Raw genomic sequence first — 18,711 nt, forward strand, 5'->3', positions numbered from 1 at the left:
AAGCCCGTCTGTGCCCCTCAGCCAAAGGGGCAGCCGCCCTGGGCCTGGGCCTGGAGCCGACCCCTCCGGACCTCTCCCGCTCTGGCACCTCGGCTGGGCAGGTCTGTGGCCTCCTCATTCTGGGCTGGGCCCGCCAGAGCCGGGGCTCCAAGGCAGAGTCCCCAGAGCTGCCCAATCAATGGGCGCCTGTAATTGCGTGCGAGACACTTGTTCCCCCGTCGTTGGCTTTTATGGGGGTAATTATAAGCAGCTCCTGTGGGCCGGGCTTAGAGCAGCCCATCTGGACCCGGGACCTCCCCACGGGTGCCCTGGCCGGGCCCGTGGGGGGCTCTTCACACCCTGGGCTGTGGCGGGGGTGGCCTCGCAGGGCCCAGCCTGACAGTGACGCACAGGCACAATGAGCAGCCTGCTAAGCTGCAGCTAAGCGGTCTCCCCCCATGGGTGCCCCTCTGCTCTCCTACAGCCCGCCACGACACACACGGGCAGCCAGTCACCCTGGGCCGCAGGGCAGGCCGCCCCCGGCCCCCGCCCCCGCCGTCCCCTGCCCAAGAAGGATCGCTCGGCGGCCGAGCTCCGTCAAGGGAGAAATTACACGGCAGCCCTGGCTTTTTCTTACGGCGACGGGGCCCATACATCACGGGCCGCGGGGAGGACGCCGCACAGGCCAATTTCCAGCATGAAATATGGGGCCGCCTCGTCCTCCCTGTGGGCTCCCTGCTCCTCTCCCTTCCCCTCCCATTCTCAAGGGGGGTGGGGGGCTCTCTTGCCGGGCACTGAGCTCCCCTCTCAGCGGGGGTTGGTTATCACTGCAAGGGAACAACCAGGATGCCCTGCCTGCGTGGGTTAGAGCGGGGGGGCTCTGATCAGGGGAGGGAAGAGGCTGGGGAGGGGGCGAACCCCAACTCCCCAACTAGGGAACCAGGCCAAGAGGTGTCCTGGGGGAGGCCGCTTCTCCCACCCCCGACCCTACCCCAGTCAGGAAACTGAGGCTTCACAAGTGTTCTGACTCAATTTAATGGAGACAATCAGAAGCTCAGGACCTAGAGACCCCCCCCAGCTGAGGGGGAACGACCGCCCAGGGGCGCTGGCCAGTGAGTGGCCAGAGCCCCTGGACTGGACGGCCGCTGACACCCTCCCCTCCTCCACAGATGACTGCAAGAATATCGCCAACATCATGAAGACGCTGGCACACCGAGGCTTCATCTTCAAGCAAACGTCCAAGCCCTTTTGATCGGCCAACGGAGGGGGAGTCGGCTCTCGCCACAGACCCCCCCAGCCAGCCCCCTGCCTGTCCCCGGTCCCCAGCCCCCTGCCCAGGGCATCTGGAGGCGAGGAGAGTGAACTCCCTTCCCACCCCCCTAGTCTGGTCTCATTACCTGCCCACCGGCCTGCCCGCCTGCCCACCTCCATTGTGGGGGGGCCCTGGGGCTGGACAGCTGGAGGGGAGGGGTCCTGAGCCCCGGCGGGGGCCAGGGGCAGCCTGGGCTCCTTCCCGGGGTGGGTGTGTCTCTAGTCCCAGTATTAGGCCGTCCCCTGGGGGTCCTGGGGGGGTCAGACCTCTGGCACAGGACGCTCCGTTGAAGGGGTGGGGCCTGAGCCCAGTGCCCCACCCTCCCCATAGTGCATGGCGTGTGGTTGTCCCCACCTGGGCTCCAGGACCGTAGCCCCTCCCCCTCCTCCCCCCCTCCCCATCATTGTGTCTGTCAACCCCACCCGCTGTGAATGTGCCACAGAGAATAAAAGTCTGGGGGATTATGTGGAGGCCCTGTGAAGCCCTGGGGGGCCGGGTGGGGGGGTGGCAAGCACTGGGAGGGGTGGGGGGGCAAGCCCACCCAGCCCCCAGAAGAGAGCACCAGCAGCTGCTCTATTTGCCCAGCCCCCCCAAACAGCAGTCCATGTCTGCCCGCCCGGGCACTGCCCAGACAGCACGCACCCAGCTCAGACCTCGTCACTTCAGGGTTTCTTGGCCTTTTTCACTGAGGACGAACTGGAGGCCGATTCCCTCCGCTTCCTCTGTAGGGAGAATATGGGGGAGGATGAGCCCCAGGGAGGCCCCAGGGAGCCCACGTGCGGGGGGTGGGGTGGGGGGGGCTGCTCACCGAGTTGGGCGTGAGGGGCGCCCCCACGACGTCAATAATGGCGTCCTTGGCCAGGTCGGGGCCGGGTCCCTCGCCGGGCAGGGGCGGCGGCTCGGTGCTGGGAGGGGGTGGGGGTGCGGCCCCCAGGGGCCCCACCCGGGCCAGGGCCTCGTGGCGGTGTCGCAGCATCTGCAGCTCGTACTCGCAGTTGGCGCAGGCCTGCTTCAACTCGTACAGCAGCACCAGGTCACTGCGGAGCTCGTTGAACATCTGGACCAGCTCCTCCGTGGGGGTGGGGCTCAGCTCTGCGGGCACACAGCTGCTGAGGGGGCGCTCGGGGACCGCTCTGCCCTCTCCTGGCCGTGACTCCACACAGGCCATCTGTACCCCCAGAGCCTCCCCCAGACCTCGGGGAGCCAGCCCGGAAGCAGGCTCTGAGGCCACGGCAGCAGAGCGCTTCCAGGCCCGGCTTCAGGAGGCCGGAATGTCCCATCGTCGACCCCCTCTCTGCTCTCAGGCAGGGCCCGGGGCAGAACCCGCTGTCTGCCTCCTGGGGGGCACCGATGAGCCTCACACCCCCGCCCCTGGCCTCCATGCCCACAGCCTCCACTCGGCGAGAGGCCCAGGGCCTGGCCAGACTCACCCACTCCGAGCTCCAGAAGCATCTGCTCCAAGGCCTTGATCTTCTTCTGCCCCACAGAGCTTGGAAGCTTCATCTGCAAGAGGCCAAGCCCCGCTCAGTCTCCTCCTCAGCACCGCCCCCTCCCCCCCGGAGGCCAAGGAGCAGAGAAAGACCAGACAGACAGACAGACACAGACACAGACACAGACACAGACACAGACACAGACACACACACACACACACACACACACACACACACACACACACACACACACACACACACACACACACACACACACACACACACACACACACACACACACACACACACACACACACACACACACACACACACACACACACACACACACCCCCGCCCGGCTCAGAGAAGGGGCAGGGAATAGGGCTTTTAGGCTAGGCAGGGGACCGCACGAGCGGGCCAGCAGCCAGCTAACGGGGAGGGAGTCAAAGCAGGAGGGAATGTGGGAAGGTGCGAGCCAAGGCCAGAAGGCCTACAAAGATTTCCCCAAGAGCTCCTCCCGGGGTCGCACAATGGGCGAGGAGGTGGAAGGCCCCCAGAGCCGTACACCAAGCCTGGGCCAGGCCCCTCGAGCCCGCCACCCCTCTCTTCTATCTCCTGGTTCCACCTGGCCGTGGGCAGGCAGCCGGGCAGACTCCATTGGCTAAGGCACAGAGTATATTCTAATTTCACCGTCATTAAGAAAATGTTCTGATTTATGGGGCAGGCCCCACTGATCCTCGCTCTGCATTTAGCGGGCGAGCCGTCCATCTCTAAGACGGATGAAGGTGCTCGTTCTCTCTGGGAAATGCTATCAGCCTGAAATGAGGACTCCATCACTCACCCCCTCAGCAAGGCTGGCCCCCATGACCAGTGCCCCGAGCCCAGGGAAGCCATTAGCTGCCACCAAAGGCCACGGCCAACCCCCACTCAAATGTTCCGGAAGTGGTGCCAAGGCTGGCGGCTGGCGTGAGGCAGCACTCAGGCCACAAACTAAGCGGACCAGAGGAGACAAGGCTAGAGATGAGGGAGGACAGCGTGGAGGGCCAGCAAGGAAACCGAAGGACAGGACTTACCCTCTGACTACGAAGGGTGACACCAGCAGACTTGAAGTCCGGAAACTTGATGCCAGCTGTCTCTGGGACAGCCTGAAAGGAAGAGGAGAGTCGGGGATCAGATGGCAGGGGGTCCAGTGGGGGTCCCTTCAACCCCCAACAGCAGGGCAGAAACCTCCCCCAGGGTCCCCGTAGGAGGGCTGGGCCTCATGGGGCGACAAGCAATGCTGGACACATCCCAGCTGGTCAGCGCTCTGGACAGCCTCCTGGCTCTTCAGATGGCTCGGCCTAGTAAGGAATTCTTTCCTCCACATCAAAGCCTCCTCCTCTGCCTCATGTCCAGGGCAGAGGAAGGGTCCTCGTGTAGCCCACCCCGAGATCCACCCCAACTTCTAGCCTCCCCCGGGCGGAGATACAAGCCAGCTGGGCAGGGATGTCTGAGCAGAGCCAGGGGCAGACATCCAGGCCCAGTCATGAAGGGCTGAAAGGGCCCTCTGCAGCCCTGGAGGCCAGAGCCAACCAAGGGAAGCCCCAGGAGAAACAATGGTGAGAGCAATCACTGTCTAAGCCTTCACGATGTGCCAGGCGCTATGCTAAAAGTTTTACAATTGCCTCGGCATCCTCAGTGACCCGGGGAAGCAGGCACTATTATCCCTGCTTTACAGTTGAGGAAAGTGAGGCAGAGGTGAAGTGGCATGTCCAGGATCACCCAGCTGGTCCATGTCTAATGCTAGATTTGAACTGGGGCCTACCAGACTCCACGCCCAGCACTCCAGTCCCTGCGTCACAAAGCCGGGGGTCATCCAGCCTCTGCTTAGAGACCTTTGGCCTGGGAATCCTAGCTCTGCCACTAGCCCCTTCCTGCCTTTGGGTCTCAGCTTTACCTTCAATCCTGCCCCCCTGGGGGCCACCCTTCCCTTTCTCAGGAAACTTTCCCTGATAGTCTTTCCTGGCGTCAAGCCTCCCCTCTCCAAACAACCTAAACTTACTCATTGTATAGATGAGGAAACTGAGACCCAGGGAGAGAGGCAGAAGCCCACCTCCCCTACTGCGTCCTGGAAAAAGGGTGCTGCTTGGAAGGTTGACAAACTAAACAAGGCAGCCCAACCTGGAAGCTGACCCTGGGCAGAACCTCCTAGAGGGTATGGAGCTGGGACACTGCCTGACACTGACCTCCCCCCAAGGAGGTACAGGCAGGTCATGGAGTCGGGCCAGGGGAAGGCCTCATGCCATGGCAGGGCCCGCACCATGGTTTGGGGGACAGCCGACTGAAGAATGAGGATCCCATTCATGGATGAATGGACTTCAGGGAGAAAGGAACCCAGGAGAGGCTGGAGAAGCTCAAGACCCTGAAGGGCAAGAGCTGAGACAAGGATTGGGGGAGCCTTGTCCACTGTGGCCACACAAGGGGCTCTTGGACCACCCCCACCTCCCAGGGAGGACAGAATCCCGGGGGGGGGGGGGGGGGGGCCGAGCCAGCAATCCAATCCAAGCTTTGCCCCTGCCGCTGCACTCTGCTTTCACACCAGGCTGTGACTGGCCTGGGGCCAGGATGCTTGTAGAACCAGAGTTGGTTTCTGCTAAAGGCCTGATATGGAAAACCTACATGGGACTGACCTAAATCTATTGGACAGGAGCCCTCTCCCAGCGAGGCCAGAGAACAGTCAACGTTGGAATGACAATGCTGGAACGACGTGGGCCTCCAACAACTGAGCAACACGCTCCGGAGCCCCCCGGACGGCCCCCAAGCCCCTCAAAAACAAGGTGGACTCTGCAGAAAGTTGCTGCCGTTTTAGCTCCGAGCCCTCTCCCTGCCCACCGAGGACACGGGCAGGGTCTGGAGGGCCTGAAAGAGGGTGGCCGAGTCGGGGGGCCTGAAGGCTATGGGAAGCCAGGGCTTTCTGCCTTGAGGCACCAGGATGACACCCCATATGGCCTCCCCACTCAAACCCCCCTTCTGATCCCTAACCAATTTGGAGACCACGGTCAGGAAAGAGCACAGTGCTCGCGTGGGGACAGCTCTCCCACCCCCCACGAGACGCAGCATTGGGCGGGCACAAGCCTTGGTGCTAACACTGCTCTCTCAAGCCTGTTTGGTCATCTGAGACAGATGACTAATGAGTCTGGAAGGACCCCATCCCCTTGAATGAGGGCCATGGCAGCCAGGAGGGGCATGTCTATACTGGGATAGTGTAGACGGCCGTCCCTAAGTGTCCCCAGACTTGTTCCTTGGCCACGAGCCCCAGGAAAGGTGCCACATCCCCCCCTCCATGCCAGCTGTCGGGGCAGAGGGGAGAATACCAAAGCTGGCGGGAGCCCTAGTGGTCAGCAGGCTATGCAAGGCCATAGTGACCCAAGATGAAAAGTGACTGTCCCTGCCCCGTGGGCACACAAGGCTGACGCTCCAAGGGTCAGAAGGACATTCACGAGTGCCTGGGGCATGGGGCCTGGCAAAGGCACTGAGACAGGAGGCAGGAGCCCTGACTCTGGGGGAGGAAGAGGAGGAGGACCTGGGTTCTAATGCTGCCCTCAAAAGCAGTTTCTAAACCTGTGAGATGAAGGACATGGCTTAAGGGCCTCCAACATCAGAGCCCCAAGACCGAGACTGAGGTCCCATCAACACCCAGATGCCGCCAGGGCACATCGTGTGTTGGCAAACACCTGAATCAAAGGGGCTCACAGGATAAGGAAGGACAAACAGAATGAGGAGGCAAATCTGGACAGGTTGGAGCTGAGCAGAGCCACAAGAAGCTCCCCACAAGGCCTCTGATACATAAAGGAAACAAAGGCAGTCAGGCCCAGGGGGGTGCTGGCCTAGATGCCAGCTCGGGGTAGATGGGATGATGGGAAAGAGGAGAATGACGAGTTCTAGAAACAGCAGCATAAAAGGGCACTGAGGGATGCCCAAGGCAAGGAGGAGATGGACAGCGAGGGCTCCCTCAGCTGCCTAGACAGAGGACATCTGTGGGCCCCACAGAAACAGGCCGTGGGGGCTGTCACTCCTATCAGAAGATGGTCGGCCACAGGCCTGGCCGAAGGCGAGAGTCCAGGGCTTAGGAATGTAAAGGGATCCGACTAGAAAAGGAAGCAGGGGCCCCAGGAGCCAGCCTGGCTTCACCAAAACCAGGCTGTGGCCGAGCAGCAGAGAAGAGACCTAGATTTTAGCAAAGCACACGACGTCTCTGCCAGGCGTTCTCGTGGAAGAGATGGCGAGATACGGGCAGAGCCATCCCCTAGTTAGGTGGGCACTGAAAGGCCTGAACAACCAACCCCAAAGAGCAGTCATCAGTGGCTCAGCGTTTACCCGAACTCCCTCAGAAAGTGTCCTTGGGTCGGGGCTGGGCCCTAGCAGTGCTGCTGAACAGAAAAGCTGAGACTGGGGTCAAAGAACCCATGATGTCTGCTCACCCCCAGGTGACCCTGGAAAGTCATGTTCCCCCTCTGGCCTCCGCTTCCTCCTCTGTAAAATGAGGGGGTGGCCTCTGGCTCTAGGTCTATGGCCAAGGGTTAGCTGGCACATGCTTGGGCCCACAGCAAAGCATCAGCCGCTTCCCTCTTGGGCTTTGCCCCCAGTAAAGCCAGCACACAGGATCAAGGGCAGGGCAGCCCTCTGCCATAGGCTGGCACCCCGGATGAAGCCTGGGAGCCCATGCCTGAGGGTAAGAAAGTGACTTGCGAGTCCAGGATGGAGGGGGGGGGCATGGCGGGAGAGCTGATGCTGTGAAAAGATCTGGGGGTTCCAGTGGCCTGCAGGCTCAGGAAGAGGGGATGATCCCTGTGCCCAGCACAGACCTCATCAGGCACCACAGTATCAGAGCGACACTGGTCAGTGACAAAGGAGCCAGTGCGCCGAGGGCCTGGAGGGCTTGCCATGACAGGACGGGTGGAAAGAGCCAGGGGTACAGCGGAAAGAACGACGGCTCCAGAGTCTGAGGACCTGGGGCCGAATCCTGAGGGACCTGAGGTTCTCCCCTTTTGGGGTCTCAGTTTCCTGCTCTGTAAAATGAGGGAGCTGGCCTGGAGCCTCCAAAGTCTGTTCCATGTCCAGGGCTCAGGCTGCAAGAGGACCACTGTCCTGGGAGGGGAGAGGGCAGGGCCCTGCCTGTGCAGGGGGTCAGGCACTCAAGGCCCCCGAGATTACTCACCGGCTTCTCCGTCTCCTTCTTCTGTGGCAACTTCTTCTTGGGAGCCTTGCGCTCAGTGCGCCGCTGCTCCGCCGTGGTATCGGCGGCTGTGATGAGCTTCTGCAGGTCCTGGCTGCGCTTCTCCCGTTCCTTCTTGCGCGCCTCAATCTTGCGTAGCTCCTGAACCAGGTACTCCTCCTCTGCCACCTGCAGGCACAGGGAGGGGCCAGAACCTCAATGGGGCCTCGGCCGGGCCTGTCTGAATTAGGAGGGCGAGAGCCCAGCCGCCTGGACCACAGCCACCACTCTAACTTGTGGGGCTACAGGGAGAGGGAAGGCAGCTTCCCCTCCGAGCTGCAGGAGCCTGAGACTGCGCCCTCCGGTCACCTCTAAGTGCCAAGACTGGGCCAGGGTGCAGCTGGTTTGTTCCTCTCCAGAGGGTCAGGACTAAGCCCAGGCCTGTCCAAGGGAAGGTCAGGGGAGTGGTGCCCACTGCTACCGGGGCCAGCCTCACCTGCTCGGGGGTGCGGTTGTAGAGCCGCTCCAACTGCTCCTTCCTCCGCCGTTCGTGCCCAGCATCAAAGACGGGCACCTTGAGGTCAGTGCCTGGCACAGCCCGGACATTGGCCAGCCTGGCACAGATGTGGTAGTAACGCTCCTTCAGGTCCTCCACTGACCGTTTCTGGGATGGAGGAAGGACAGTCAGGAGTGTCACGGAAGGGACCCTGGTGTAGGGCAGGGACAACACCTGGGGCACGAGGAGGAAGAGAGCCAGGAGCTTTGGGGGAAGGCGTGGGTGCACGGCCAGGCCAGGCCAAGGTCCGCAGGAGGGGGAGGGAGCACCGCTGCCCCCACTGACCTTAAACTGCTGGTGGTCATAGCGATCATGGATGACCACGAAGCGCAGGTCAAAGCGACGGCTCAGGTCGAAGAGGTGGTCAGTCTCTGCCTTGGTCCAGGCATCATCATGCAGGTAGAGCTGGTACTCCTGCTCTGAATAGACAGGCACCTGGACAGCCTGGGGAGGAGGCCAACAGCCTTGTGTTGGGCGCAGGCAGGCAGCATCTGGGCCAAGGCCCACAGGGTGCCCCCCAACCTGCCCCCCCTCCATCCATCCTACGCTGCCTACAGCCGGGGCCTGGCACAGCCGCTCTGGCAGCAGGCGGCAAGGCGTCATGCCACAGTGTGGCCACTCGGGGGCAGAAGAGATGCACCGGACGGAGAATGAGTCACAGAATGGGCCCGGGACCATCTCTCCGACTTCCCCCAGTAGCTCAGTTTGGGGAGGACAGGAAGACTATTTAGCAGATGGCAAGCCAGAGGACAGAGATTATGCCTCAGGGCCACGCAGGAGCTGTGGAGCCCGGAGAAGAGAGGCCCGGGAGGACAGAGAGCAGGGATCTGCCACCTCCTGCTTGGTCACAGGCTGAGCCAAAGGGAAGAGGGGGCAGATTTGCCTGGGAAAAAGGGAAAGCTTCCTAGCTCGCCTGCCAACTTTGAAAGTGCTCTGCCAAAGGGTGGCTGGACCCAGCTTCACCTGGGTCACAGGCACAGAGCCCATCCCCACAGCCTGGGCTCCAGCGGAAGAGGCGGGGTGGAAAAATGGGGAAAGAAAGACAAAGGCAAGAGGGGGCCTCTTGCCCTTCGCTCTGGGGCCTGGGAGAATTCAGTCAACTCCACCTGTCCACTGATCCTAGGAAGGAGGAGCAGAACCTGGAACCATGCTAGGAACCTGAGGGAGCCAAGGAGCCAAACCTGACGGGAAGGAGGGTAGCCAGGCAAGTCTCACCCAGAGAAGTGTTGCTCCAGGAGGAGGAACATGAGGAGAAAACGGTTCACACAAAACATCCGGGCCAGAAACCAGGACAGTGAGTGGCCCCTACCCAGAGGATGGCCAGAGACACTCATTCCGTCTAGGAGGTGAACACCAACAGACATTCCAAGGTTGCCCAGCTTGCTGTGGGCCTCCAAGAAGGAGCAGAGGCTCCCCACTCTGGGACTGCTCTCACTAGCAGGTCTTCCTTGACGTCAGACTCCTGACTGCCCTACAAAGCCCAACAAGAAAGCCTTCTTCCCCAAGTCAGCCCTTCTAAGACCCAAGACATCTATTCCCTCCCCAGGGTCTTCTCTTGTCCAGGCTCAGCATGCCCAGTACCTTCTCTGGCCTTCCTACGTCATGCATTCAAGGATCTTCACCACCCTGGCTGCCTTCCACACTCTCCAGACAATCAGGGTTCTTCTTAAACTGTGGCCAGAGCAGAGGGCACTGGGACCCTTATCTCCTTATCCCAGGAAATTCTGTCCCTCCTGCTGCAACTCAAAGTCACATCAGTTTTCTGGCTGCCCCATCACCCTGCTGACTCCTATTGAATTTACAGGGCCTAAGGTCCACTTGAACCCCTAGATCAGTGATGGTGAACATTTTAGAGATCATATGCCCAAACTGCACCCTCAAACAGCCTGTGAGCCCCCTGCATTACCTGCAGTCACGGGACAGAAGTGCTTGCATTGGGCTGCTGGGTGGGAAAAGATATGTGAAAATTGTCCTTGGGCAGAGTGAAAAGGGGGAAGGGAGCAGCTCCCTCCAGCACACCAGGGCACACATGCCACATCTTCGCCAACATGGCCCTAGATCTTTTTCAGAACACCTGATATCTATCCTGTCTTCCCCCATCTTACATTTTTGGAGTTAATTATTTTGTGTCCAGGGATAAAACTATTTCCACTGATACCAAATGAATTTTATCTCAACTCAGCCCAGGGCTCTAGCCCATCCAGTTCTGTTTGGGTCTTGCCTCTGTCTTCCACTGGGTTAGCTCTCCCTCTCAGCTGTCTGCCATCTATATCTTTTTCCAAGACACTGATAAAAATGCTAAAAAGTCCAAAGACAAGCACTGATCCCTGGGCCCTCCACTGAAGACCCCCTGCCCTGGAAGTGCATTAGCTGAGCCACTGAGGGGATGAGGGAGGCTTGGCTGCTGCAGAGGAAGCCCTGTTTCCCTTTCTCCTTGTCCCCCTCAGGAGACCTTCTAGAATTTCCTGGGAATTAAAGTCAAGCTTCCACTGATTGGAATAACATCCCCTTCTCCCATGCTGTGGCACCTCGAGGTCTCATCTGCAGATCTTTCAGGGCCCAGGCCCAACAACTTGAATCTGCTCCATGGGAGAAGGGGCCTTGGGACTACAATGGGAGCCTCCCTCCACCAAGCTCCCCCTGCACCTCTCCTCCAGAAGCCCTCTCCAACTCTCCCTGGCCACTCACATCCCCAACAAAACCATCTCTTTCACAGAACATGGCCTTAAGTCCAGCCTCAAGGAGAAATTGGGGATTACTGCACCTGAGGCCCCCTCAACTCTTCTCTCCCACTGGTATTTGACTCACACTCTCCTTTTTGCTTCCTGTTGGAGAGTAGAAATCTCTCTCCCTGTGCCCTTATCTCACTTAACTGGCCCCTCCTTTGGAGCACTACAACCCAAAGTGCCCAACAATGGGCCAATGAACCTAGGGATTGTCTTCTCCTCCTAGACCTGCCAGGAAGTGGCCTCCCTAAGCTCACTCCCCTCCCCATCCATGCCAATGCACCCTCCCTGAGTGCTCAGGAAATGCTCGCTATATAACAGTATTTGTAGCTGGGCCCTTGGTAACTGCAAAAAATCTAAAAACAAAATGAGAATTGGGGAAGAGATGAAGGGTCTTTGGTTTCTGAATTCAATGGAATAGAATCTTGCTAGAAGAAATGGCACAGGCCTAGAAACGGGAGGGGATTCAAATCTGATCTCAGACTGTCCCTGGCCAAGTCACTTCACCTCCATTGCCTAGCTCTGACTGTGTTCTGCCTTGGAACCAATACACGGTATCGATTCTAAGACAGAAGGTGAGGGATTTTTAAATAGAAGAATAGTGAAGATGTGATGCTCAAAGAAACATGAGGTTTATAGAGCTGATGGGGCACAGCAGCCCTGTGACATTATTGGCTTCTGAAGTCAGACCCATTGCAATGAGCAGTCCTTGTTCTGAAGAGCAGAACCACACCTCCACCTGCTCAGGAATAAGTGGGGGCTCACCTATCATGGGGGTACGGGGAGCTTTATCAGTTGGATTGGCTTTGTTACAAAGTTATCAACTGGTTACTTTGCTACAGGGAATGGTTCGATGGATGGAGGTGAGGACCAGGATATTAAAGCACTAAAAAAGAATTCCTTCAGAATAAAAAAAAAAAACAAATTTGGGGGCCTAGGGTGACCTACTGGGGCCCTGCTCTGACTTCCAGAACTGCCCATGGATAGGTCCCAGAGCATGGTGGAGGCGATCAAGGGACCCTCAATAAATCCATGGGCCTCTCCTCCATGGGAAGCACAGTGCCTGGCTTGAACAAAATAAAACATGTTCACCTGCTTTCAAGGAGCTCATTATCTGACTAGGCACAGAGAAGACACACTGAAGCAGCTCAATAAAAACATGAGGCAGAGTAGAGTGTGTTATAGCTGGTCAAGCTGTCATGGCTGGAAGTCAGAAAGCATGGGTTTGTATTCCAGGTGAAAATCCCTGAGCCTCAGTTTCCTTATCTGTAAAGTGGTAAGAATAGTCCCTGCCCTGCTGAGCTCATGTTGGATGGGAACCTAAGGGGAACAGTGGATTCATCAATAGAAAAAATGATTTATAAACTGGGGAGGAAAGTCTTCATTCAAGATAATAAAAAAGGTCCTCACCAGGAAGCAGTCAGGCCTGGAGGGAGGTAGAGCACTTCTCTAATGTCTTCTGGCCTTGGACATCTCATCCATTTCCATGGTATCACCCCCTCCTGTATATAGGGGCTCCTCTAATCCCCAAGCATTTGGTGGGCACTTGGCCCATCCCTCTGCCACTAGTAAGGTGCCTGGAGCTCCAGGGGCCATTTAATAGCTGGGTGAACATACTAAGAGAGACCTGATGGACTCTGGGTGTAGCCCGAAGCAGGCTGGTTTTCCCTTTCTGTATTTTTCTTCCTTTTTTACCCCAGTATGCTTAATATGGAAAGGTTCTGCATGACTTCATATATATATATATATATATTAAAAAATATATAACGCTTGCCTTCTTAATGAGGGGACAGGAGAGGCTTGGAAAAGAATTTAGAACTTAAAAATTTTTAAATTAATCCTGAGAATCGATTAAAGAAGAAACAAACAGCCCTTGTAAGTCTGTTTTCTCATCTGTCCCTATACCTCAAGTGGCCCTTAGTAGGCCCAAACCAGATCGAGAATGTATAGAAGGGAATGTGACCTACTGCAGCTCCCTGGGGAGAATGTACAAACCACTGTGAAAAGGCTAAGGCCATTTCTTGGGCCCAAGTACCATTCCCACCTGACAAAGAATAAGGGGCAGGGGGGTGGAATTTATTAAGGCCTACTTTGTGCCACTCACACTAACCCTCCAAGGTAGGTGCTATTGGGATCCAATTTTACAACTGAGGAAACTGAGGCAAGCAGAGGTGAAGTGATTTGCCATGGGTCACCCAACTAGTCACTGTCTGAGATAGGATTTGAATTCAGGTCATCTTTACTCCAAGTCCAGGCATGTACCACCTAGCTGCCTCTCCCTTTAGACTGTAGCTGCTTTGATGGGGGGTGGCGGGGGAGTGAAGGTTGACTGTCGCAGGGACTGTGGCTTAGAACCTTCAGATACATAGGTCCAGACCTCTAAAAGGCAGCCAAGAGACATACCAAGGCAACTAGGGCTGGCTGAGCCCAGAGACCCTGGGAGGGTCCCTTCTTGCTGAAGAGGACTCTGGGGATCAGGCCCCAACCACAGAGGAGCAAGGCAGTGGGACCTGAACCACATACCCACAGCCAGGTAGTTGGTTAATCGGTGAACTACTACAAACAGTACATTTTGGCCTGCTCCTGAAAATAAGGCCTCTGAGAAAACTGAGCCTTCGTTTCTGAGATGTTCCTAGTATCCAAACCAATCTGTTAGCAGCCACGAGGAAACATCTCTCGGCTAGAGGAACTACCCACCAGGCCAAGGCCAGGCAATGCTCTCTTGAAGAGGGGGGACACAGACAAACACCACGACAAGATGTAAACTGGAATAAGCCCAGAGGGAGTCCGCTAGCATTAAGGGAGTAGGTGGGACTACAGCTGAGTCTTGAAGGAAGCCAGGAGGTGGAGATGATGAGGGAGATGTCAGGTAGGGGGCATAGCAGATGACCCCCTCTGGAGGAGCAACAAGAAGGCTAGTGTGACTCAATCCCAGAATACACAAAGGGAAGGAGTTTCAGAAGTCTAGCAAGGCAGGAAGAGGCCAGGTTAGGAAATGCTTCACATGCACCCCAGAGGATTATTGATTCGATCCTGGAGATAACAGGGAGTCACTGGAGTCTCCCAAATTCGGGGTGACACGATGAGAGCAAGATCTACCTGACAACCAAGTGGGGGGAGCTCTGCCACAGGGAGAACCACCTACAGGCTATTGCAACAGTCCAGGGGCCTGGAGCGTCTGAGGAGTGTGCAAAAGATGTAGCAAAGGTAAAATCAACAGGACTTGGCAAGTGACTGGCCTTGGAGGACAAGGGAATAAAGAGATGGAAGCTGCCACCTAGGTTGTGAGCCAAAGAGGCCAGGAGGATAGTTCTGCCTTCGACAATAACAGAGAAAGGCAGGGGTGAAAAGATCATTTCAATCTGGGGCTTGTTGAGTTTAAGTGTCTATATGGGCATTCAATTTGAGACACCCAACAGGCAGATAGAGATAAAAGATTAGGGGTCCAGAGACAGGGGAAGGCTAGAGAAAAAGACTGAGAATCATCTACAGGAAAACGATGCCAGGAATCACTGGAGCTTGGCAAAGTAGGCCCCAAAAGAGTCTCCTGTCTGCTACCTGCCACCTGTTTTGGCAAATCCAAAGCTAAGAATGGTTTTTACATTTTTAAATGAAGTTTTATTGTACTGAAAAATGCAAAAATCATTCTTAGCTCAATGGTCACACAAAAACAGGCACAGCAGGCTGACTCCTGGTATACAGGAGAAAAGAGGCCCCAGGAAAGAACCTGGATAATGGGCATGACCTGGATGAAAATTCAACACAGAAAACAGAGAAATGGTCAGAGGGAGGAAGAGAGAGGAGAGAGTGGTGTCACAAAACCCTAAAGACAGTATCTAGGAGAAGAGGGTGATTTACAGAATCAAAGCCTACAGGAGCAAAAAGAATGAGGGCTAGAAAAAAGCCATTCAATCTGGCACTGAAGAGGCGATAGTAACTTTGGGGAGAGCAGTCTTATTGAGTGGGAAGGTTGGAAGCCAGAATATAGAGTTAAGAATGAAAAGCAGCACAGGCATCAATTGTAGAGAGCTTCCTCTGAGAGTTCAGCCACCAAAGAAATGGCAGGGGGTGGGGAGGGAGATGGTTTCTGAAGGACAGGGAAGACATGGGCAGTGGGGAAGGAGCCAGTAGGCAGGAAACAATTGAAGATTAGTGAGTAGGGATGAGAGAAAAGAAAACTGGCTATGGAATGGGAACTTTTAAACAAGGACAGAGGTTGGCCTTGGCCAAGCGTAAGGTCCCCTCTTCATGTGAGACACAGGTTAAGGAGAGTAGCAGCAAGCACCTAAGTGATAGAGGAGGAAAAGGGAAGAAGGAGCTCATGGTGAATGATCTCCATTTTTTCTGTAAAATATGAGACAAGGATCTCAGTTGAGGATGATAAGAGGACAAAGAACAACAGGAGCTTCACAAGCTTGAATGTAGCTTTTACTCCTCTCCCAGGGCTCATGTCAAGCCTGTCCCCAAGCCCTGTCCACTCCCCTGCTAGTTCTGTCTTCTTTCTCACACAGCCACTGGCTCAGTCTAGGCCCTTCACTGGCACTTGCCAGGACATCTACAATGTCATTCCCTCATTCTCTTGATGCTCTACATCCCTGCCTGCCCATCATTCCTAGGGTTCAATTCTTCCCACTTATACATACTACCTGGGCACCTAGGCAAAGCATCTCATCTCCTTCAATTTCTTCACCCGCACAATGAAAGCACTGGAGACAAATGACCTCAGACATTCCTGCCAGTTAGATCTGATGCCAAGATTCAACACAAACCTCTTAGCTCCCTGCTCAGAACCCAAAATCCTTTAGTGGCTCCCAGCCACCTCCTGGAACAAAGTTCAAGCCTTGTATCCTAGCAATGAAGGACCTTGGCCATCCAGTGGCCCTTTGACCTTCCCATTCTTACTTTTATGTGACTTTCCCTCCAACAGCTTCCAGATGCCAGACTAATTCCATGACCCACTATACTGCTGTCTCCATGCCTCAAGCCCAGGGGGTCCCACATACTGCATGAACTCATCCTACCCCCTGTTCTGGGTCCTCCCTAAGTCTTAGGACTCAGTTCAAAAACCACCTCCTTGGGGGCAGCTGGGTAGCTCAGTGGATTAAGAGCCAGACTTGGAGATAGGAGGTCTTGGGTTCAAATGTGGCCTCAGACACTTCCTAGCTGTATAACCCTGGACAAATCACTGTCTAGCTCTTACCACTCTTCTGCCTTGGAACCAATATATAGTGTTGATTCGAAGGTGAAAGGTAAGGGTTTGGAAAAAAAAAAAGCAACAAACCACCTCCTCCCTGAAAACCCCCCAACCTCCAATGCCCTTTCCCTGGGCCTTCCCCTAGGCCTTAGTCTGACTCTCGTTGGTGATACCTCTCCAAAGACATCATGTAAGAACAGAAACTGTTTTATACTTGTCTTTTATGCCTGCCAAGCCAAACCAAAGGTTTGGTTGGGCCCAATCAAAGCCAACCCCAGTGAGAACAGAAGCAAGGAAGCCTCACCTTATTGAACCTGGCAAAGGGATAGTCCTTGCCTTCCTCAGCTGCACGCCGCCAGTGATAGAACATGGCCCCATCTTTGCGGGCAGGATTAGTAAAAGGCATCCACTTCCAGGGTCGAACTTTCTTGGATCCTAGCTTGGCCTTCACCGTGCGGTATCCTTGAGTGGTATCGCTGGGCAGCAGAGGGGGTGCATCCCTGCCAGGAAAGTGGGAAGAGTGATTATAGGGAAGCATCTGGAGTACCCCATGAACCCTCCTCGATTCCTTGATCCTCCTCCCTCAAAGGGAAAAATCTATGCGTATGGAGGTGGGAAGAGTAGCCCAGTAGAAAAGGGACAAGAAAGCTTAGAAAAGCTGTTCCATATCTGAGTGAACCCTAAAAAAAAATCCACCAAGACCAGCCCTGAAGAAACCTCAGACAGATAGCAGAGGGGAAACCTGGGCATCTCAGTTTACAGAGGAAAAGGGGAATAGAGCTTGGACTGGTGGGGACAGGGAAGTAAAAGGGAGAATCCACTTGCTTTTTGTCCGAGTAGAGCAAAGCGTAGACCTCTCGGTGCATGCCCTCTGGCCTCTTGAACGTCAGCGTCTCTGATGACTTCTTGGACTTTTTCTATGGAGGGACCAAGACTCAAGTGGAGAGACCAGGCCAAGGAGCCCCCCCATCCCTCCAGCCTGGCACCCTCAGCCCCTGACCTCTGCCCCACCTTTGCCATCAGCCCCTCCCGCAGAGATGCTTAAAGAGACTTTAAAGGGCATGGAGCCTGCCCCCACTTGGGCAGGGGTCAGTCTGTGTTTACTTGGAACCCTGCAGAGACGGGGAGCTCACTACCTCCCTGGCACAGGCTGGCTCTTCAGCAGGCCTGAGGCAGGTCCAGGAAGATGCTCAGAAACCCCGCCCCTTTCTTCCAGCCCCGCCCACCGAGGCGCGCAGGCGCACAAGGCACTGCCCCGATCGGGGACCGGCTCACCTCACACTACGCAAGCGCCCTCGGGTCGGGAAGCAGCCTCGGCCCCACCCCTCGAGGCCCGCCCCGTCTAAACGCGCAGCCGCAGACGCACCTTGTCTGGGTTGATGATGTCCTTCTTGCTGATGGGCCCCGGCGCATCGCCCTCGGGCCCACCCAACTCCAGAATGTCGCGCACGTCGGCGCCTGTCGCCATGGCGGCCCGCGGACAGCTCGGGCCCGAGTTCGGCCCCGGCCCCTCCTCCTCCCTCCTCCCGCCGCCGCCGCCGCCGCCACTGCCGCCTCCCGGCACCGCAGGCTCCGACTTCCGGCCCTGCAGAGTCACCGCCTAACCGGCCCGTCCGGACCACTTCCGGTACAAGCGCGCCCCTGAGTACGGCCGCGAGCGTAAGCGCTGTCCAGGGGCGGAGCCTGCGCGCACTTCGTCCCTCGAGCCTTCATCCTCCCCTGTCTTCGCTGATTTCCTAATGTGTACCTAAAGGCCTCTGGAGGCTCCCCTGTTCGAAGCCAAGACGCCTTCCAACCCCTTCACACATATCTACACACACTGAGAACTACGCTCAAGGGAACGAGGAGCGCTCTTAATCACTGAAGGGAGGACTTAAGTGGATCCCGGGGCCAATAGGGAGCCACTGAGGTTGCATGGGGAGAAACTCCAGACGGGGAGACTGGTGAGGAGAATCAGTGAGAACTTCTGCTATGGGAGTAGCTGTAGAAGGGAGAGAAGGGCAGTGCAGAAATGGCAGAGGCAGCTTAGAGAGAGCTTAGTGATTAGAGCAGGAAGGATTGAATCCAAATCCCGCCCCAAGCACTTCCTAGCTTTGTGACCCTGGACAAGCCATTTTATCTCTATGCCTCAGTTTCCTCACCTGTGAAATTGGGATAATGAAACCACCTACTTCCCAGGGTTTTTATCAGGACCAAATTAAATACCACAGGAGTGGGCATCCTATAAATATTCATTCTCTTCCCCTAGAATCCGAGACTTGGCAACATCAGATAGGCAGGATGACAGAGTGAAGATGCCAAGCTAACACTTGAGATAACT

The 18,711-nt window shown here is 56.4% G+C and overlaps 2 protein-coding genes across 2 annotated transcripts in view; one reads left to right on the top strand and one right to left on the bottom strand.

Moving 5' to 3' along the window:
• The window catches only part of ERI3 (ERI1 exoribonuclease family member 3), a 143,084-nt gene extending 141,329 nt beyond the window's left edge, over positions 1-1,755 (top strand). The window contains 1 exon segment of the mRNA XM_007507846.3: positions 1,149-1,755. Within this exon segment, the coding sequence (XP_007507908.2) occupies positions 1,149-1,231 (83 nt within the window). The 3' untranslated portion in view covers positions 1,232-1,755.
• On the bottom strand, positions 999-17,982 carry DMAP1 (DNA methyltransferase 1 associated protein 1). The gene is made up of 10 exons (XM_056815255.1): positions 17,758-17,982; positions 17,217-17,308; positions 16,696-16,891; positions 8,757-8,915; positions 8,412-8,579; positions 7,919-8,104; positions 3,795-3,866; positions 2,722-2,794; positions 2,100-2,383; positions 999-2,013 (listed from the first exon to the last, which is right to left on the bottom strand). The coding sequence occupies exons 1-10, from the start codon at positions 17,857-17,859 to the stop codon at positions 1,954-1,956; spliced, it is 1,392 nt and encodes a 463-aa protein (XP_056671233.1). The 5' UTR covers positions 17,860-17,982; the 3' UTR covers positions 999-1,953.
• Between the last annotated feature and the right edge of the window lie 729 nt (positions 17,983-18,711).

Source organism: Monodelphis domestica, chromosome 2 (assembly GCF_027887165.1).
Source record: "Monodelphis domestica isolate mMonDom1 chromosome 2, mMonDom1.pri, whole genome shotgun sequence".
Lineage (NCBI taxonomy): Eukaryota > Metazoa > Chordata > Mammalia > Didelphimorphia > Didelphidae > Monodelphis > Monodelphis domestica.